At 44.3% G+C, this 22539-nt stretch overlaps 2 protein-coding genes across 3 annotated transcripts in view; both read right to left on the bottom strand.

Moving 5' to 3' along the window:
* Positions 1 to 11566, bottom strand: part of podxl2 (podocalyxin-like 2) — a 32049-nt gene extending 20483 nt beyond the window's left edge. For both annotated transcript variants that reach the window (XR_011978166.1, XM_072666135.1), the window contains exons 1-2: positions 11167 to 11566; positions 3825 to 4076 (exon numbers count right to left, since the gene is read on the bottom strand). Coding sequence is in view for 1 of the 2 variants with exons in the window: in XM_072666135.1 (XP_072522236.1) it covers positions 3825 to 4076; positions 11167 to 11224 (310 nt within the window). In the remaining variant the exon portion in view is untranslated. The remainder of the gene's footprint in view (positions 1 to 3824; positions 4077 to 11166) is intronic.
* Positions 11567 to 13338: 1772 nt separating this feature from the next.
* On the bottom strand, positions 13339 to 22008 carry mcm2 (minichromosome maintenance complex component 2). Its single transcript, XM_072665863.1, has 16 exons — positions 21940 to 22008; positions 20336 to 20523; positions 19897 to 20063; positions 19506 to 19778; positions 19115 to 19334; positions 18580 to 18787; positions 17943 to 18077; positions 17658 to 17849; positions 17441 to 17534; positions 17061 to 17311; positions 16787 to 16913; positions 15498 to 15610; positions 15161 to 15403; positions 14873 to 15055; positions 14271 to 14426; positions 13339 to 13765 (listed from the first exon to the last, which is right to left on the bottom strand). The coding sequence occupies exons 1-16, from the start codon at positions 21943 to 21945 to the stop codon at positions 13655 to 13657; spliced, it is 2667 nt and encodes an 888-aa protein (XP_072521964.1). The 5' UTR covers positions 21946 to 22008; the 3' UTR covers positions 13339 to 13654.
* Positions 22009 to 22539: the final 531 nt, after the last annotated feature.

The following is a 22539-nucleotide window of genomic DNA, read 5'->3' as shown; positions in this document are numbered from 1 at the left end:
CGGTTCTAAATGAACATCAACACTGTTCTGAAACGTGGTGTCAATTGCTGAAACTGGTGACAATCCAAATCCAGTGTTTGTGAGCAACGTTAGCCTAGCATCTCCCATTGTAACAGATTCATCCAGGCCATCAACAGGTGGCCTTCCGTCTCAACCAAGACCTACAAGCTAGGTGTTTCCAATAAAGTGGCCAGTAAATGTATTTTGTTGCACTTTCTATGTAATATGGTGATTTATTGACTCATCCTGAGAGATGATTAAGCATCACACTGATGCAGAACATCAACAACAGCGTCACGACTCACGCCAACTGCTCACTCATTAGTCAACAGCAGCTAACGGGGATAAAGACGAGGCCCTGGACTCGGAATAGAAGCTGAAGAGCAGGATCAGATTTCAAAACCCAAATCCTGGCCTTAATCTTAAACAGGGGAAGATGTAACGCTGCTCTCAGATCAGTCAGAATCAGCGCTTGGCTGCTAGTGGTTAAGGGCTTGTGGCCTCTGATGATGGGATTATCCTGGGAAATGGGATTGTGGCCTGGTTCAGAGTTTAGCTACAATCAATGAATGAGAAATTCAGATTGGGAAGCCTTCCATGCTTCTTAAAGACATTCAACTTGGACATCCAATGTCTAATTATAAACCTCCTACAGAAACATACTGTGCAGTTATCAACTATGCAAGACCAAGGTCTTTCGCAACCCTTTCTGGCTACTTGTAATGGTCCATTTTAAGGATGCGCTGTATGTTGTGGGAAGGCTAATTAGTAGATAGATTGGATGAATCAGTAGAATCAAAGCTGACGGTTGCGTCACTTTCGAAGCTGAGGGTTCAGATCCCACAGGTTGGGTCGTACTTGTGAAAGGGTTAAAGGTGTAGAGGGAGTGGTCAATGTGATGTTAGCAGCAGATCCTTTAGTCCAAGTCCTGTAAGTTGTGAGGTGGGACCTCCATGAGCAGCAGTGAGCTTTGTGCATCCATGACCTTGTCGCCAGTTCAATGATTTTGGTAGGTACTGACCACTGCATATCTGGAACACCCCACAAGAATCGCCCGATACTTTAGAGATGTTCTGACCCAGTCGTCTAGAACTTCACAGTTTGGTTCTTGTCAAAGTTTCTTATAAAAGATTCTTACGCCTGTTTGCCTGTTTTCCCTGCTTCCAACCACAGGGTGCCAACACTTTTCTCTTGAGAGGTGATGGGGCAATGGTTCAATTTAGAACCATGAGATGGATGGAAGCATGAACGGTTCTTCGCCTGGTTGAAAGGTTCTTCCAATACAACAAAAGCCTCCTGTTGAAGGTTCTTTCAAAGTGGGTTATGCTATTTGAACAAGTCGCCATATTGTGTAGGTCCCCAGTGTCCCGGTTGTCCTTCCTTTGAGTACTTTTGGTAGGGACTGACCAGACAAGACCTGCCTGATGTTTTGGAGATGTTCTGACCCATTCGTCTAGCCAGATGTTTGACCTTCTGTCCTGCTTCCAACTGCTGCCTTATATACCCACCGCTTCACAGGCACTTCACACAGGTTTAACAACACTAGATTTTTCCTTTAATGCTTGAGTATAACCAGTGTACCCACTGGCAAGATCTGGAGGACGTCCTCCTGTCTATGAAGACAAATATGCAGGCATTATTTGAGCAGCTGTTCGACGGTTTGCCTTAAGACTTAAGGCTTAGTTATGCAGCAAAAGGCAGAACAAATGCTCTAAAAAAAGGAAAAAACAACAACTGGCATCACGACACTCCCTCCACCGAGGAGATTAGCCTGCCGTGCCAAGCCTAAATCTGCAAGCTGACTCCAGAAGATAGAGACTGCATAGAATTCCAATTTGCCACCCCTCACTGAAAAAAAATCTGGTGGACACTTCTTTCACTGTCGCGCACACACTCGCAAGCTTTCTCATCAGACCAAGTCTACCCAGGCGAGAAACAGGACTGCAGTGGAAACTTTACTGGACATGAAGGATCGAGCCTAAAAATAAGCACCGTTCTAGAGGACAATTAATTCCCACGCGTCTCCGTTAGCCTGGCGAACGAACACAGTCTCGGCCGCTCCCTCTTCCTCACTCTCGCGCAGCTGGGGCGTGACTACAAGGCGAACATCACAGCGAACAGACACTTTGTTTAATCTGTCAAGAGGAAAGAATATGTCTTAAGGAAGTTCTCGTCACTCTCGCAAAGCTAGAACGATGAAGAGCAATCGGAATTAAAAAGCATAAATGGCACTGTCGCGCCGCTATCGCGCATCTTATTGCTGTTTTGACATCCATGCCTGTCAAGCTCAAGATAGATCTTTGTCAGCTAAATGACAATTTCGAGACCACTTATGCTAAAACCTGATGAGTCACGCTACAGACTGACCCACTTTTACAGCTCTGTTCCAATCCAGAAGAACATTCTGGCAACGCTTTAGCCGGCAGGACTCAGATAAGAACATAAGAACTGGTTTAGAGCATGGAAGAGAAAAGGGACTAATAGAAACGGTCCTCCAGTTGACCTTCCATCCATGCATGCACTACAAAAGTATTCCTTCATAGCAACTGTTGCCAGGTCGGACAAGCTTTGTACTCATTTATCCGATACGGACAAGACAGATATACATTTATCAGCATAAAATGCTGCAAAATGAACAAGAAGCCCATTTCAGACTTGCAGGGTAACCCAGACCTTCACCAGACGTTACCCGGAGGAGCTGTACGCGAACATCCGAATGAGCTAGACCGGACATTACCTGGACTGATCTATCCTGCCACCCCCCCTAGTACAAAGTCTGGGTCAGCCCGCTGCATACGCAAAGCAACCAGCATTGTGGATGACTCCACCCACCCTTCATACAGACTGTTCTCCCTCCTGCAATCCGGAAGAAGGTACCGCAGCATCCAGTCCAACATGACCAGACTCTGCAATAGCTTCTTCCCCCAAGCCATCAGACTCCTCAACACCAGAGACTGAACTGATGTTTTTTTCTGTTCCATGCACACTCTCTCTCTCACAAACCATGTACCCCAGACAATATGGGAAGCATTTTGCACTAATAACTTTACTACCTCACTGGACTCAATATTTATTGCACACTGCATAATTTGCTAATTTGCAGCACCTGAATCAGGTTAGGCTTGTAAACAGAAATTAAACAAATAATTAAAGCTAAAATTCAGTTTATTTCCTACATTATTAACTTAGTTTAAATTTGATTGCACTTTTATTTAATGCAGAGTTAAGCTTTTCCAACTTAACATCTTTCCACAGGCCCCCTAGTGGCCAATCCAAGCACAAACTGGAAATCAACTGTTTGCATATGTTCATTGGCTACCAGAAGAGTTACAGTGCTAGCATCGTCAGGCTGCACATGGTAAAATAGAGTAAGACCAGTAAGCTACTACGTTTTGGACGAGGCTTCGTCCTGGCTGTTCTTGTTGGATGCGCTATGTTTTTCCAGAGTGAGAACACGGCTCATTCAGAGCACAGCTTGGATCAGTAAGAACTTATTATTGTGTTTTGCAGGCAGAGTAACGGTACAATGTGAATGATCCGTGAGTCATGTTGCTATTTCTGTGTTTTCTGGTTCAATATGATTGCATTTCTGACACTAACAGAATAAAAATCAATTAATTTGGGGTTTTGTTAGACAAGCCGGGACGTAGGCGTGGGCGTATTAGTAGGGAAAAGTAGAAATGACGGCCTCACCAATCACGCTCCCTCAGTTTACAGCTTGACCAAACATGCTACTGTGTACAACAGTGAATGAACGTTACACAGTTATACGATTAGCTTATTATTTCTTTCACAAAATCAATCGATTGGAACACGCTGCGCACCTATCAAGGAGTCTGCATCCAGACTGCTGTTGGCCTCCCCTTGGACACCCCACTGCCGCACTGCCCGAGGCGCCTTATTCTCCTCGCTGTCCTCCGCCAAGAACCCGGAACTCTCCTGGGAATTGTCCATTAGACCAAGCTGGGCGCCCTCGTGCTCCTCGAGGCCAAGAGGAACATCCAGGAGGGGTCGGTTGGACTCAGTTGGACCGGCACTCAGAACATCAGCAGATATGAGGAGCAGAAGAGACGAGCCTGAAGGGGTAAAAAAAAATATATAATAAAAAATGATATTAGTGCTTGTTTTTATTCTCTTTATTCTTTTGTGGATGATTCTTTAAAGAACCCTTTAAACAAATGGTTCTATGTAGCATCAAAAAGGGTTCCACTATTGTTACAAGTCAAAGACACTTTTCAGCATTGTGTAGAACCCTCTTTATGCTTACAGTGCACTGGATAGTGAAGCCCTTTTTGGTGCTATACACCAATCAGCCAAAGGGTTGCCTATACTGGGTAGCAGGTAAACAGGTAGCATTTAAAGTTGGGGGGGGGGAGGGTGTTCCCAAGGTGCAGAGGTCAGTAACTATGAAAGATGCTCCGGAGGCCCAAGGCTTACTGATGCTCATGGAGGCCCCACCACCCCTGACCTGACTATGTAGAGGCGGTTTGGTGGCCTGGTTTTAATGTTATGGCTGATCGGAAATGGTTATTTGAGCCCTTACTGAAGAGCCCTTGAAGAACCCCGTATCTGGCTGCATCTATAAATATGTAATCTGCTATTCATAACTGCAATATAACCTCAACAGGTGGCAGCCCAAACACTAGCCTCCCAACTAGCGTCCACGGCCTAACCTGCCCAGCGACACCTCACGTTTTGGCCCAGCTGGCCACTGACCACAGATGGTCCAGTATCACAGCAGCTTAGCGTCCCTTTTGCTTACCACTCCAGTCGAATCACTTCTTATACCATGAGGTCATTGCAGGATTAGCGTTACCATTACTGGATACACCAGTAAGCCCACATGAGCGGAAAGTGGGGTCCACACGCTGCGCTTCGAGTCCATCGAAGCCAGCGTGGAGGTTTGGCCCACTAAGCACATCCAGACGTTCAGAGTACCACGTCATCCTGACCTGAAGGTTGTCTGAAGGAGGTGAAGTCCTGCGTCTCCATTGGTCTGAATGTGTCATCAGTAGCAGTTTTACTACAGAACAGAGTAGATGGGCTATAAAATCCACACGGTTTTATAAAAATCTACACCCTTGGGGCTGAGCGAAGAAGCTTGCGCAAAACCCAGAGTTGCTGAGTAACCAGTAAGAAGATAGTCTGCAGAAGTGCTGCAGTGATGAAAGGCATGAGACTGAGGCTGCATTCCTGTATTTTCAGGTTTCACTGCTGTAAAGGCCCGAGACACACTGAGGACCAAGTTAAAGCTTGTCAGAAATAACAAGCACCAATTTACACTATGTGGCCAAAAGTTTTTGGACACCCGTTTCTCTGACATTTCTTCTAATGTGGATATGTTTCCCTCCCTCCTTCCCTTCAAGTATTTCGCTTACATTTCGGAGCCCACCAGGCCTTTGTGGATAATATTAGACATCCTTGCTCTGCATTCTTCAAAATGAACCTTCCAAAAAGTGCTCTCTGGAGCAATGCCACAGAAGGAGCATTTTGGCTTCCTGAAGAACCTTTTGTGAGCAGAACCTTTAAAAGGGGCCATCAGCTTATTTTGCTAATCTGTCCATTAGGGATGCGCAACTGGAATCAGCCAAGATCCAAATCGACCTGCTTTTTGCTTCATACAAGCACCTGGTCATCAACCACTATTATATTTCTGGTTATTTATATAAATATAAAATCTTTTTTCTGTTCAAAGGTTCAAAATAGTATTGCTTACATCACGACTTTAGCTAATAATGCATATCCTGTGTTTATTTAGCCCATTCACTGTGAGCTTTAGAAAAAGGTTCATAAAAATCTGCCCAAACATCCATATTCAGCCTTTTTGGATGCGAAGAAATTCAAATTGCATGATCACTACCCCACCTAATCCCCAAAAGTTTATCCCAAAAGTACTGGATGGAGCTCCATCATCCATCATTCCAGAGAACACAGCAGTTCCACTGCTCCACAGCTCAAAGCTGGGGGGCGTTATACCCCTCTACTAGCCCACGCCTGGCATTATTAGGCAGCATGGTGCCAACAGGTTCATGATGATGATGATCTGCTCCACAGAGTCCTATTCTATTGGCAGTACTTCTTCCATACAGGAACTAGACAGACAAGCACATCAGTGTTAGCAATGGATGCAATGGATGCTTAAAGTAGCTGAATGCATGTCCACAAACATTTGGAAGTATAGTGTAGGTCTTAGCATGAATGCACTATTAATGGTTTTCTCAGTTGGATCAGAACTGGCCGGGACTACGTTGGAAGACGCTGATGTCAAATAATCCCTCAAAACAATCAGAATTTGGGCCCATATAGCAACGGCTTTGACAGCTGCCTAAAAGCTGGTATTTCCTAGGACCATATGTCCATGCCAAGAACCATCTGGGCAACTTCACATTCAAGAGTGTGCGATTTTCTCTGACGCATCATGCTGCATCATTTATGAAACCGTAACTGCTGCATCAAGAGCTACCTGCCACAACCCAGTCCTGGTTTCTTCCACACGGCTGCTCCTTTGCTGACAAGCTCCCTGTGCTCCATCTTCAGGAGCGTGCTTTGGGCCCAAGCCCAGGAGATGCTCTTGATGTGTAAACATGTGGACGGAGCTAAAGCTGGGAACCTTAAAAGCCTCTCTGAGACCTGTCCTGGAATTCCAGAGTGACAGAAAATAAACCATGTTCATAGTCCAGGTCTTCAAGGTCAGTAGTCTCTAAGAACATCAGAAGACAACGGGTGGAAGACTCGCGATGAATTTATTAGCAATTTATTAACAACTCAAGGGAGTTGAGGAAAGAAATTGGCATGCACCGCATGGCGCAGAAGCGATGGCTACTACCGCCATGCATTCGGTGATTAGTCTCCTCCTCAACGTCTTCTCAAACACATAAAGCCTGCAATTATCCACTGAGCTTCACTTAGAAGATGCACGTAATAGACTGGCATAATAATCCCTCAGACTTGCTGCCAAATGAAAAGGAAAATTGCATTAAAAATAGCAAGATTACTCAGACCCAGATTAGGCCTCATCCCGGGCAACAAAGCCTTCGACCGGTTATTTTTCCTCTGAAAGTTTAGTACGGGATTAAGCCTAATCTAGAGGTTGAAGAAAACTAGCTCGACGGATTTGCCTTCCCCAAGCCCAGACAGTCTGCTTTTCTTTTCAGTGTTGTAATCTGTAATCCGCGGCTACGAGAACAGCGGCTCATGAATGAAAACAACACATGAATGAGCAGCTCGCGAACCGCATCGCCAACAGTGGCGCCTTTCTGCGGCGCCTTTCAAAACCCAGCTTTAATTTCATACCAGCCACAATATGTCTGCTCTGCACCTGTTTCCTCAGACTGGGCAGTGCTGACAGCTAGCAGAGGGACTCCCTTAAATAGCACGTAGCTTAGCTTTCTAAGCTCTGGAAATTAATCGCACAAATAAAGCAGAACGTGAAGCGAAACATCTTAGTTACACAGTTTTACCCCTTATTCTAAATGAGGTTGATCATTCAACACATGTTTGGTGTCTAAACTTTGCCTATTCAGCTCTGTGATGGAGCCACAAGGCTAATTTAGCTAAGTACTGGAATTTTTACCTCAGAAATTGGCTAGCATTGCGCTAACACCCTGCCTTACTCCTTTACTCATGTAGAGCTTTTAAATAATCTTGAAAAACATTTTTGCTTATGTGGTTTCTGAGGCTTCTGATATACTGATATCTGTTAGCTTCTAATGCTCTTCGCTTTACAGTGTACATTTATCCATTTTTATAGACCATAGTGTTGTTAGCTACATTAGCATTGCAGTAAAACCACAGAAGGAAGCTTCACAGCTACATTTGGGACAATGAGATAATCATTTTATGTATAAATGAGATATTTTCACCACAGTACTGCTTTATAATTACACACAATTCAGTAATTCGTTGTTTTAAGAGACCTGTTAAATGTATTTCACTTAAAAATGGTGTTCGCTAACGAGGCTAACTACTCTAGCTGATGTTAGCTAGGTTCAGAAACACGTCGTCCACTGTGGAGAAGAGATGAGCACAAATGGTAAGTAATGGTAGATATTCAGCATTGCAGTGGTGAGCCTTGTTCGCTTATTAGCGTAATATGCTACTTTCAAGTGGTGTCGTTTTTATCGGAAAACAGGTTTACCAACAGGAGGCGCCACATGAACACCCTCTGAAGTCACAGGCTGACGTCGGACACAGCGAAATTTTCAAATGACGTTGGCGACGTTTGGCAATTTGGCAAACAGTTCATCAACGGTAAGATATCAGTTAATAATGTACAAATTGTATTATGTTAATTGTAACATAGTAACGTCACTTTTAAATATCTATAATCAATGCATACGTTATTTTGCTACATTTGTGTTCAAAAACAACCTTAGTAATGCTTGAATTGAGAGCTAAATAGCAATTATTTGGTAGCTAAACAATCATGCATAGCTGTAGCTAGCTAACCGCTAAACCCTGTGTGTACATTACATGATGAATTGACATGCATGTAATTTGTAAATACATGTATGACTATTTTATAAATAGTCTAAAATAAAACACTGAGCCCTTAAATAAAAAAACGTTATCTAGATTAGCCACAACTTAAAACTTAACAACTTATCGCCCGACAGTTACTATTATACTGAAATTACTATTTCATCTGTGTATATATATTTGTATATTTGTATTTTGTATTTTTTTTGCTTATATTTCTGTATTTCTATATTTTCATATTTTTATATTTTATTTTTTAACTTAAATGTAACTTATTCTATTTTAATTTTTTTTTTTTTTTCTTCTGCACTTTACTTCATTAAGTTAAGGTTTAGTTAAGTTTAAATGTAGATTTTTATTGTATAGCTTGATGTGGGCAGACTGTCATAAAAGCATTTCACTGCAAGTTATACTGTGTATGACTATGTATGTGACAAATAAAATTTGATTTGATTTGACAGTCAGCCTTTAGCGATCCCCTAAAACATTAAGCACACACCCATTTTTCTTATTTTATTCCCTTTATGCTAATCCTATCATTTTTGCACTGCACAAATCTATCATACTTATAGAGTTGTAGCACTGAGCGTTTTCCTTAAAGAGGAATTTCACAAAATGTTCAAACATTCTACATGGTTCAGTAATTGGGATGTAAACAGATATTCAGAATAGTTTTGGTGGGAAATGCTTCATTGCAGAGAAACTTACTGACTCACATTTCCTTACAGTGGTGGTGATGGGAACCGGATGTCTCAATGTCTACAACACAAATATAGCCTCTCATTTACTAATTTATTAAAGCTAACAGTGACCTTTATGTCTTGTGGCTTTTTATTTTAAGCAAAGTTTAAAATGTGAAAAAATGAAATTATACGGTATAGATATTTTTCTTTGGGTACTACTTTGCCTCATGACGGTCTGCATGTAACCCTCCGAATTGTGCATGCTTTTTTTTAAAATGCTAAATGTTTATAACGTGTTAAATGTTTTAAATCAATGCCTCGGACATCAGGCAACATATCTGTAACCATTTCGTGTAATAATTTGACCTATAATGTAGCTTTTAGAGACATGAAACTTTTCAGATGTCTGGTTCTGTTCACCAGCATTGTGAATCTGAATGACTTAACTGTTTAATTATGCAGAAAATCGGTGGAATTCCACCTTAGGGATCAAAATATCACTTTAATGCTGCGAATATCATACTTTAAGGACTAGTTCTCCTCCTTATGGTGTGCAAATCCACCATTTGGTGATTAAAAAAAATAATAATAATGCAGTCCACCTGGTTAGCCCCCAATTAATTCTCACCTCCAGCTCCACAGTGCTGTTTCGTTGTCTCTGCATGCTGGTTCGCTAAATCACCTCTCAATGGGACAGCACACCGGGGCCCTACGGTGAGATAGATGCTGAATCTACCTGACCTGAATAGGTTTCTCCGTCTGGCTGACTTTGCAGCAGTGTGTAGGTGGGACGTTAGCATGAGGTGGGAGATTTATAGGCCCCCGGTTCAGGCTGGAGGTTCTGCAGTGGCCGTGATCATGAGAATAGACAAAGAGAAAAAGACTAGGGGCTACCGCATGGGCATGGGCATCCTGGTAGAGAGCCAAAGACGCCTTTTATCGGGCTGAGGTTGGGCAGAGGAGAAGGATCTCTGGGGAAAGACATGAGTCAACAGATACAGAGCTGCAATTGCATTACAAGGCCTGGCTGTATTTTTAAACACTACTAATGCTGCCGAGGCTTTTAATTTCAATTTGGATGAATGATTAACGTAAATGATTAAAAGATACGAGGTATGGGGCTTACAAAGATGGTGTCAAAAGCAAGGTACGCAGCAAAGCGCTGTACGGCAGCTCTGCCACTTTGCAGTTCACAGCCTGTCAGACTGTTGTGTCTGAGGCCTGACCAGAGCAGCCAAAACAAGAGGAGGATGGCTTTTGACCACCCCAATCTGGGTCCGACGGCCTCTTGCAAAAGCCACGGGAGACACGGCTTGAGCCTGACCATGCCGGAGCAATATGCATAAGCATGTGTGTCCATATTAGTCTCATTATGCATGTGCATGTAAACATTGAAACATACATAGGGTGTTTTCTATGTATTTTTGAACATCATTTAATGCTGTAGAAATGAATGAATGGTTATTGAAAATATTTTTGGGGGGAATAAAATGATGTTTTAGCATATTAATGTAAATATAGGTAGGTGCTATAGTAATAGTTATATTTGATAGGCTGGTCACTGGTCATTTCTGGCTGTGATAATGAATGAGTGGCTGACAGAAGTCAAAGTTAAGCGTTTTTTTCGTAATAAATGTCCATGTAATGTTGGTTAAATGTGTTAGAAATGTTCGTAGGTGTATTTATTTAAGGTATTTGTGTGAATTATGTGCCTAATTTTGCTTAAAACACGCGAATATTAAGTTATCGTCTCACTCGCCAGCTCATTTTTCTAATTGTCCGTTCCACCTTAAATGGTGCGGCAGTTCCATTCTGGCGCCTGAGGCGCCAGAATGGAACTGCTGCACCATTTAAGGTGGAACGGACAATTAGAAAAATGAGCTGGCGAATGAGCATGTGTTGAGCTAACAGGCTATTAGTGATGCCTTAAACCAAACGCATGCAGCAAATACAAACTCCAACCCCCCACAAAAACCTCTAATACCCCCAAAAACGATGCACTTACCCAATACAAGGCAGGCAAAAGAGGACCGAGGCATCGCTGCAGCTCCAACGCCCAACATTACAGTCAGGTTAAAGGGGGTCCACACACACACACACACACACTATGTAATCAATCAGAAGCTCGTGCAGCCCAGATGAATCTGCATCCCCCAGCTGGTCAGTGCATTTCTGACTTAGTGACCTCGATCTGCAATGTGCCACTGCATGACGATGCAGACAGACAGACAGCCAGACAGCCCCCCTAGCACGGAGGGATGCTCGGGAGGGATGCAGATGACAAGGCAGGCATGAGCCCGGCAGTCAGGTGGTGAAGGAAATGCGTTGCTGCCTTTCTAGTCAATGAGCAGCCCGCCCTTGCTGCCAGGCTGTGGCCAGGGCTGAGCGGTGCGGGTCAGCCTGCAGTGTCTGCAGGAGGCGGTGCGTCCACTCTGGGTCCTAAAGGGAGCGAGAGCTGGGGGTGGTGCACTGTTCTACTGTGCAGCAACACCTGCCTGACTGTGTCCTCAAGAGGTGGTGCAGCTGTTCTGGGACCACAGATGATTAAAGCTCTCTGTGGTTGGTTGTGGAGTAATGTTAAGCGTAGATGTTGAGGTCTGGAGGAGCTGCTGTTAGGATTCCTAGACGGGAAAGGCAACCCTTATTTGACTGTATAAGACCTAGGAGGAAGATTAAGCAAGCTCTGGAGCGAAAAAAAAAAAAAAAGAAATATGATCTGTGGACGGATGACGAGGGTGCAGAATTTCATGTGAAGAACACCTTGCCAACTGTTAAACAGATGAGTGGATCAGTCATGCTTTGGGTTTGTGTTGCAGCCAGTGGCACGGAGAACATTTTACTAGTAGAGCCAATTAAATACCAGCAAATTCTTACTGTTTGTAGATAAAATATAAAAATAAATAAAAGCTGAAGGTGAAAAGAGGGTCATCATTAGACCCAAGTTATTGGTGCTGAGTGGCGAGCCCCCCGCTCTAAGGAAGTGGAGCCAGGAACGAGATTTGACCGGGTTAAAAGGGAGGTGACTGGGTGGTGGAGGGTTGCGAAGACTTGTGAAAGTCAATGTGAACAAGGTAGAGGTCGTACTTATGAGACCTTTGATTGGGAGGAGGGGCTTCAGGCATGTTCCCCCTTCCTCCCTGCCCAGTAAGCCAAGATCCACCTCAGTCAAAACCACATAGGACTGCCGTTTTGCTCAGGTGTGCCGCTATAATCATAGCAGTGATGGCAAGTATATTTACATAACATATCTGACCAGGAGTGCCCAAACTTTTGCATGCTGCAGGTTTTTTTGTTTGTTTTTAAATCAGTAACCATCATAAAATTAATTTGACCTTACTTACCCAGATCAGTATGTGTAAGGCACATAGACAGAGCCCAGGAAAACCTTGAGAGGACTGCTGTTAGGATTCCTAGACAGGCAAGGCAACCCTTATGTGACTACATAAGACCTAGGAGGGAAGATTACGCAAGCTCTGGTGCACTGTTCTACTGTACAGTGCATATAAATAAATAAAAAAAAAAGTAATATGATGATCTGTGGACTGATGACGAGGGTGCAGAATTTCATGAGAACACCTCGCCAACTCTTAAACAGATAAGTGGATCAATCACGCTTTGGGCTTGTGTTGCAGCCAGTGGCACAGAGAACATTTCACATTTTTAAAAATGAGAATTGGCAAACCCATGAAAGATTAGCTTTACAGAAAATGTCAAATTGATTTTATGATTGTTACTGATTTAAAAAAGGTTTGTGTACTGTATACAGACAGAGCCCCTGAGCTCCCCCTACAGGCAGGGAGCATAATACACTTTTACTCAACTGCAGTAAACACAAATCTCCCTTACATGGACAGCTGTACACAAGCATTTGTTGACAAGCTGGGATACAGAAGTGATCTCTGAAGATGAAGAAGCATGTGGGCTGAGGTGGTAGAGTAGTATTACAGGATTCTACACTGGTGGACTCGAAGTCTTGTGCAGCTTCACCGAAGCTCCACAGCGCAGTAATGAGCAGCATCCCCTCCCAGAGTGTGAATGACCAATGCCCCCTATTCAACCAGCGTATGCTGCCTTAAGCGAAAATGCAGAAGTGGAGTAAAGGAATGACCAGTTTCCTTCCAGAAACGGAACAAACAGCGCATAAACCTTCTACAAGCAGTCAGAAAGACGACGCCACTTCACTATGAATTAGTTTATTTTCAACATGGCTGAAATCTTTTAACACAGTCTACACATGCAGAGCATTTCTGCAATGAACAATAGAAAAAAGTACAAAAGCAAATTCATACCACCTCTCTCGCAACAAGCAACATCAGAAGTGACCACAACAAATGTGGTGACGTCCTTCACAATAAATCAACCAATTCTGTCCATTTCAGAAGTTTTCCAGTCCCACAATGTGAGGCGATGCAGGAAAATATGTACAATACATCCAGGATGTTCGCAGCAAAATGCTACGTGAACGCAGTCCCAACCCCAAGACATGACCAAGCCTAGAACTGCTGCATTATGAGCTTCTTCTTCAGGTCGTGGGAGAACTTGTTCGAGCGGAAGACGTCGCTGTCGTAAAACGCAGACAAGTTGTGGATGTTGATCTGTCGAGCCTGTAGAGGAAAGACGGGGAAAAAAATGTATATAATAAATATATAAATAAAATTGTTGCCTAAATAAGACAACCCTGCAGTGACCGGACACTGTTCAGTCCTCCTGGCGTGTCTGGCAGACCATTACGGTGTTTAAGACTAATCTAAAAAACAGCTTTTGGACCTTCCAGAACACCCAAAACAAAAACCACAGAAAAAAAACAAGATTTTTAGGGCCATAACTAACATGAACATTCATTCATAGAGACATACATTCTACCACCCAATAAAGCCTCTAATATAATATAGCTTGTTTACAGACAAAAGTAGTAATGTATAGTGGCAAATTAGTACTAGCTCCTTAATTAACGCATCTCCAGAGCTGTTTTCTGAACAGTTGCACTACTGATTTGTGAAGTCATGCATCGATACAGGCAACACAAGTTTATTCAGTCCTGAAGTCCACAAGACACATAACCATTTAATACAGCAAACAGCACGGAAACGAACAGGGCCATTATTTTACCTTATCCACCAAGTCTTTCTCTGGGATTTCAATCACGTCCTGCTGGGCTCCGTATCTGTTGCGCTGGTAAGCCACCTGCTCAGCCACCAGCTGCTTCAGGATGAACAGCAGAAGCTCGTTGTTGTCTCGCCTGAAGGCCAGGTACCGTGCAAACGTCTGGAGGAAACAGGCACGCATCAGTCAAACTGAAATAAACCGGCGCTGTGCAAGACGGCGAGAAAACTCCTGGGAGTCGGGGGGGGGGGGGGGTGGGGGGGGGGGCTAATGAGTTCAGAAGACTCACATAACGATTTGTGTATGTATGAGTGCTTTGAGGTTTAGTGCTTTTAGGCCTCAATTCTTGACCACAATAACCTGTGAAGCTACATTTGGAGCTTGGCTTATCTGCATTGCCATATATATAAATAAATATATATATATATATATATATATATATATATATATATATATAATAAATATTATAATGTATTATAATCAGGGCTGAAACTGCAGGAATTGACCGTTCAGAGGCTTAAAAGTAGGGGGGGGTTTAATTAAAAATTAAATATATATATATTTAATAATTTAAAAAAATATATACAAGCAAGTACAATCCTCCACACCTTCCTCATGCTCTTCATCACACTGAACTTCTGAGTGTCAATGAAGCTCTCCAGCATCACACGGATGGCCATGTTCACGTCATCCTCTTGTACATAATCCCGGAGGTGCATTCGTGCGTGAGCCTCGGCCATGCGGATCATCGACTCGATATGACGCACCGTGATCGGGATGCTGCCCGTAGCCTGGTGGTGAAACAAGGAAACCATGAGGAATACAGGCCACAGGGGCACTTAAAGGAACAGGACAGAAATCATGTAATGTAATTCAACTGCCGCCACCGCTCTCACCATGGACTCCTTACGGAGGTCGCTGTAAATGCGGGCCACCTTGTCCTGGTCCATCTGGTTGAGCTTAGGCCGCACGCGTTCTTTGGCGTAGATGATGTACTTCCTGAGCAGCTCCTGAGGGATGGGTGGCACGTCGGAGGAGTTTGGCAGCACCACTTCCTCCAGCCCAGCCACGCCTCCTTCCTTGTTGCTGGGGTGATGCTTGATGTGGCTGCCGACCACGAAGCGAGCGAGCATTTCGTCCTTTACAGAATAATGATGACATCAGGGTCATTCTGAGGAACTCATTCAAGGGAACTGCAAGAGGAACCGATACAGGCGTGAAGGAATGCCTTACCTGCACAGGATCCACGGTGTCTCTTACAACGCACAAGACGTCAAAACGAGACACGATGGGCTCGGTCAGGTCCACGTTCTCAGAGAATGTGAGGGACGGGTCATAGCGGCCACCTTAAAAGAAGCAGGGAGTCAGAGGTCAACGACAAAGTTGAAAAAAAAACTAAAATCACATTCCTACTGAAAGTCGTGGTTTTCCCCATCACTGGGTTCATTTTGTTTGGCACATACATGCATGGATAAAAGTATTGGGACTAAAGGAGCTTTTATGACATCCCAGTCTAAACACACAGGCATTAATATGGAGCTGGTCCCCCTTTGCAGCTCTAGCAGCAGCAGGTCTGAAGCTCTGCAGTTATTGGAGACTTTTCTGCACTCTGCTCTGAGCTCGGCACTCGGCCCTGACCCCGCTCTGTAGCTTTACATGGTCTGACAGACACTCGGTGGACACTGAGCTGCTCTCTGTGAGCTGTTCCTCCTAAATGCTTCCACTGCTCAATAATAACACCACTCACAGCTGACTGAGGAAGATCTAGGAGGGAAGGTCTAAATTTCACCAGCTGACTTGTTGACTAGTTGTTTAGGGTTCATGCATTTTAACCAATTTCAAATTCAAGGATTTTCTATGACTTTTCATGGACCAAAAAACAAAACTCCAGGAGCAAAACTTTTGTTTGGTGTTCGGTCCACGCTAGTAGCTGAAAGACTGTCCAGGCTAGCTTATTAACAACGGCCACAACCGTGCATGGTCATATGAAATACGGGCTGGTGATGGTTCATGTGAAAATATGCTACTATAAAAGCTTGGCATCTATTCATCTATATAAATACATAAATATAAATAAATTAATTAAAATGACAACAGGATCTCATTACAATATTTTCCATGACCTTTAAGTACTTTTTTAAAATTGTTATTTTCAAGGACTATTCATTACTGGATTTTAGCATGTTTCTTTTCCATGACTTTCCAGGTTTTCCAGGACCCATATGAACCCCTGTGTTGTTGCAGCGGTGGCTCCCATTACAGAACCACACTGGAGTTCAGTGAGCTCTTTAAAACCACCAATTCTTTCACTAATGACTAGGTGCTTGATTTTATACAGCTGTGGCAATAAAAAACTTAATCAGTGATTAAAAGGTGTCCCAATAATTGTTCATTTAATGCATTTGGAAAAATAAAAAAGGTTAAAGCCAGGATTAAATCCTTCACAGGGTCCAAAACGAAATGTAGCCTCAGCTGAATTAGTGCCACGACCCTCATTTCCTGCACCTAAGCTCAGCACGTACCAATTGGGTTGGCAGCAGCGATGACTGTGCAGCGTGCCTGCAGTGAAGTGACTATGCCTGCTTTGGAGATGGAGATACTCTGCTGCTCCATGGCTTCATGGATACTGGTGCGGTCCTGGTCGTTCATCTAGGCAAAAGGAAGCACAAGCAGGGCACAGTGCGTCAAAACACACACCTGAACTGACCGGCATCAGCTGCACAAATGCATGGGTTCTGGCTTGATATCAACATACACCAAAGCCTTGTCTAGACCAGACTCCATCAAACGCCTCACCTTGTCAAACTCGTCGATGAGGCAGACCCCTCGGTCAGCCAGCACCAGAGCTCCAGCCTCGAGGGTCCACTCTCGGGTGACCGGGTGCCTCTGCACGTAGGCGGTCAGACCCACAGCTGAGGCACCCTGCCCTGTTGTGAACACGGCCCGGCTCGCCACCTTCTCCACGTACTTCAGGAACTGGGATTTGGCTGTGCCAGGATCTCCACACAACAGCACGTTGATGTCACCACGCACTTTGTGCTTCCCTCCTACAGACAGACAGAGCGAGAGAGAAGAGCCTCAGCACTCATTCGCATAGCTCAAATCCTTAACAAGCAGAGAAACCCAGCGCAGAAGATCCAGACCAGAGGTGAAGACTAAACACTAGAACCACCCACCTGGATTCTTCGACTCGCCGCCAAAGAGAGCCAGAGCCAGACCCCTCTTAATATCTTCATGCCCATAGATGGAAGGTCCAATGCTGGCGAAGATCTGCAGAAACACAGAGAGAGATCAGTCCAGCGTTTGGATCAACTGGTGCAGAAGGTGTTCAGAACCATGCTCTCATCAGAACAAGCCCAGACTACTCAGAAACATCACATGGCGAGAGCTCACCCGCTCTCCAATGCGCTCGTCCTTGGACAAAGACACGATGGCCTTCACATCCTCGTCGGTCAACTCCGCCACTGCCACGCGCTCATCCTTCCGTGCGATGTGATTGGCCAGGATCACTGTAGCAAACACAGGGAAGCCATTGGCCATGTTCAGAGAGCCGTCGTAGTTGTTGTGGTAGATGCCGGTCAGCTCCTGATAAAGAAAGAACACACGAGTCTCAGCATTTCGAGTGAACTACTGTAATTCAGGTCTCTGGAAACGCACAGTGCAGACAGGCAGACTCACAATTTCATCACCAGGCTTGCAATTGTCCACCAGATCAGCCAGCAGGATGGCGTCCTTGGACCTCGGCAGACGGCCGGCGGCTACCTTACCAGGGCTCTCCTGGATGGTGATGCGCTGGTAGTTCTGATACACCGTCTGTGGGAAGAACAGTTGGTTAACGGAGAGCTTAACATGAGCTGAACATGGCCAAATAGGAACTAAGGAGGAGGAGTTCTTTGGAAAACAAGCTTTTTATTGGTTGTTTAGACAAACAAATAAACGGCAGTGGTCATCAAGTCGGCCATAATCCACACCAGTGCATTTCTCCATTCTAATGGTGCCATCAGTTACAATGGACAGGGCACGGAGTACCAATAGTAGGTCATCTAAAACCCTAAAAAAGTGCTAGTAGCAGCAGAGATACAGATCCTGAAATTTTGAGTACTGGCCAACAGTGAGCACTTCCACCATGCAGCGTAATCTGCCGATATCGGCATGATTCTGACACCAGTCATCGGACCAATGCCATTATTAGTTTTAATTTCTCATACAGCAGTTCAATCAACATCATCATGGCAAATCCTAGCCAAGATTTCATTAGCTTTCAATTCTGAGCAAAAACAATGAACACTCCGAACCCCAGAGAGACCCCCCATACCTGCTCCATGTTGATTTCAAAGGGTCCAAGCGACTGACATTCTGGACAGGAGCCCGGTTTCACCTCCTGATTCTGGGACTGGAAGAAGGGGCCGAGGATGAAGTTACACTTGTTACAGTTGTACTTCACCATTCCCAGCTGCGGCAGAACCCCGGTGCAGCTGGTCACTACGCCGCTGGTGCGGATCAGCTGGTTCAGATGGAGCTGCCTACAGAGGGGGAAATCAGGAAAGCAAGGAATTACCACACATCCCACTGGATGATCATCACAGGATAAAAGGATTAAAACATCAAGTTAATTAACCTTTAAAACTGCTTCGTTTGGACAGAGCGTTACAAAAAAAAATAATGCACCTAGACAGTCTATGATAAAATTAGCAATAAATTCATTATTTCAATACTAAATATCTAGACTTATGGATTAGGAAGCAACTTCTGGACTCCGTTACACTGACCAAACCATTACAAATAGTTTACCAGCCAATAAAAAGTATTACAGCTTGCATTGGCCACAGCACATCAGTCTGAACGCGTACCTGAGCGATCGCAGCTCCTCTACTAGCGGCAGGTTACCGATACGAACATGGATCTCGTGGGCGATGCGGTCATACTTGGGGTACATAGCCAACACCACTTCCTTCGCCGCCTCATCAAAGATCTTCAACATCTCGGCAGGAGCCTCAGGGAGAAAGTAAGCCAGAACGTGCTCTCTGGAGGCCAGCTCTTCGTAGTTCACCAGCAAACTCTCCTTGTTTTCTATTTAGAAATAAATAAATAAAAAGAAACGTCCAAAACTTAAACAAGTTAACAAGCTTAGACAAGTTATCCCGTTCGACCAATCAGAAGGCCGTAGCACTTGAAATGTGAATGGGTTTACATTCCTCTACAACTCTACGCTACTCACACAGGCTTCACTAGACCCCTCACCTTTACACATGTCGCTGATCCTCTCCTTAAAGACGTTGTGCCCGTGCTCGTCCACGTGCGTGCGCAGAAAGTTCTTGAAGCGGTGGTAGATCTCCAGACGTGGGGCGGCCATGGACACCCACTCTCGCACCGTGTGTCCCTTCATATCCTCCAGGTTCTCAATGCTCTCGATCATCTCCTCATCCTCGCCTTCAGCCCCGGCTCCCTCAGCCGCCCGCTCTGCCAGACGACGGCGCCTCTTGGACGGCCGCTCGTCATCCTCGTCTTCGCTGTCTGCAAGAAGAAAGCGCACAGGACACAATTTTAGACCCAAGACCCTTACGAGACCCTTAGAGGTTTACACAACGACAGCCTGACAGCAATCCATGTTCTACACCACGACTGAACCCACCATACAGCAGGCCTCTTCCCATGCGGCCCATGCCTTGCTCTCTGTCTCTGCGCCTCATGGCCTCCTCCGCAGCGGCACGAGCTCCAGGAGAGAGCTCACTCAGGTCCTCTTCATCATCCAGACCCTCCTCTTCATACCGATCCAGCTCTGGGATGGCACGGTAGTCCCTGAAAACAACAAAGGACATGCTCAACATTGCAGGATTGTCTTAACACTAGCCCGGCAGCACTATACACATACTTAAACATCTAAAATACTGAAGAACTCCCAAGCTTACCAGCCAGTTCTTAAATCTCACTACCCCCTATAACTCCACCTCAACCAATAGATACAGAACCAAAGCCTGGGCCCAAGAAGAGTCCCATCAGATGCCATCTTTAAGAGCATCCTCTCTGCAAACGCAGCAACCCACAACATTAAGTACAAGGCTGTTCCTCACGTCTCCATCCCGTTCCCAATGAGCTCTTCTCCATCTCCCTCCTCTTCCTCATCGGGGATGTTGTCCCCCAGCAGGCCCTCGGATTCGTCCTCGAAAGGAGGGAGGTCTCTCCCCGGGCTGGAGGTCAGGTCTCCCCTCCGTGAGCCACGACTGGGGCTGGTCGCCATGTGGAAAGACTCGGATGAATCCTGGAACGGAAATATTCACATAAGTCAAGATTACGGAGTTGGTTTTAAATATCAATTAAACATTTGGAAAATGAGGTTTGTGAGAAACAGATGGACATTTGATATGCACCCCATTTAGTAAGAAATTACAAACTCATTTATTCTACACTTTTTTATGCATTATTATTTGAATTCTGAAATGCTGAAATATCAATATATCAGTTCTCTTAAACAGTCACTCAAAAAAGGGAAAAACGAGGCTTGTCTCAACTCAACTTTTGGTAACTTTCCGTTCCACCTTAAACGCCGCATTGCTCACACTGCCCGCCTCCCCGCTCCCCTGTCTAACCACCGCGCTGTTTAAGGTGGACCGGGAAATTCTCAGAAGCAGCGGAAACACGCTGTTACTCCAACATTGACGAGCTTTAAATAAATGTACAACAGTAATGAAGTGACCCATCGCTGCCAACGTGCAGACAGGTGTTCACACTGCCCTGTGTCCAGCTTTTCTGCCCAACAGAACCCAAACCCAGGTTCTCCAGCACGAGGAGCCCAAGCAGCTCTCCCACCACTAGACCAGGGCCGTGGCTGCTGCACATCGAGTCAATCTTAGAGGAAAACTCTAGATTTCCCGATTTTATTATATAAAAACAAAGAAGGCGGGTTTATTTAACTATTACTTAAATCACAGAGCTTATGTAGAGCTGCACGAGCGGCTAGTAAGGCTGTTTAATCTGACTAGTAAACACTGGCGCTAGCGCTAGCTAGCCAACATGCTAACCAGCAGCAACCGTCAACAAAGACACTGGACGTCTGTCCAACGTGGTGCTTTCATCAGTTTAACGTTAATCCAGACACACAGGACAAAAATCACTATTTTCAAGCACAAATGGCATTACTAACACTTCTTTTATTTAACTATTATTATTAATAATAATTAATTAAATGATTATTATTACTACTACTGGTTTAGTTAAATGACTAATGTAGCACTATAACTATAATAACTAATAAATAACTAACATCCTGCCCATATAAAGTTATAAAAGCAAACGTTGGATAACATGTCTTGGCATCTCGTGATATTTTTAGGAAACAATATTTTTAAAATTATATATTAACATATTTTTTTAAATCACACCATTTAAATATGATCGTATATACAATAAATGACTACATTATATAATACGACAGTAATTGCCGAACTGTCAAACCATAATAAACGTCTTTAAGACATGAGATCATGGCTTATTATTGAGCTTTATAACCTCATCTATATTCAGCCTAACATGTGAATGACACTACTGTAACGTCTCAACAACGTTTTCTCTTTAATAGCAAGAAATCATAATGCTGTCACTCTAATGACACACTTAGATAGCCATATTCTTCTGCAGAAATTCAGTTTATTAAAATATGCAGTAACTCTCCACTCACCGCCATTGTGCTCCGCTTCTACACACGCCTGCTCTGCTCACTCCGCTGCTGCTGCTACTTTTCCCGGCAAGGCAAAGTTTTCGCGCGAAATTTTCCACGTGACCACAAAGTGCGGGAAAGCTCATGAATATGCATAGTTAGTGAGTCTCCGCGAGTGCCGGTTGGTCGGTTCGCTAGAGCGCCGCCAACCCCCATTGGGTTGTAGCTGAAGTCGCAAAGCGCGGGAAAGGGTATAAATATGTATAGCTGGCGACTCTACGCGAGTTCTAATTGGTCTGTTTGTCAGCCGCAGAGCCACGCCCCCCGTGCTGTAATTCTGCTAGGGGTCGCTGTGGTTCGGAAAGCATGACAACGAAAGCATGTATTGAAGCGATCAGCTCGCACAGCTTAATCGATCAAAATTAACTGATTTCCAGATGTTATTTACTGCTGGTTAAACTTATTGGATTTAAAGAGGTATTACAATGATTTGTAAAACTTTCTGCATAATTAAAAAATGAATATGCAAATGTGATGCCTCACAGTGGTGGTGAACGGGATCAAACATCTGAAGCTTATCATGCTTCACACAGCTCCCTCATAGAAATCTATTACATAAAG

The sequence above is a fragment of the Salminus brasiliensis genome, chromosome 21, assembly GCF_030463535.1.
Source record: "Salminus brasiliensis chromosome 21, fSalBra1.hap2, whole genome shotgun sequence".
NCBI lineage: Eukaryota > Metazoa > Chordata > Actinopteri > Characiformes > Bryconidae > Salminus > Salminus brasiliensis.
The sequence above is the reverse complement of the archived record's forward strand: the minus strand, read 5'-3'. Positions and strand labels throughout refer to the sequence as shown.

Bases quoted from the DNA above. Each gene is read 5' to 3' on its own strand.
- mcm2 (XM_072665863.1), bottom strand. The intron at 19,335-19,505 runs GTGAGGGGTCTA...ATTTCTAAATAG, and splicing joins GATCAGCGACATGTGTAAAG to AAAACAAGGAGAGTTTGCTG. The intron at 15,056-15,160 runs GTGAGAGCGGTG...TTTCACCACCAG, and splicing joins ACCTCCGTAAGGAGTCCATG to GCTACGGGCAGCATCCCGAT.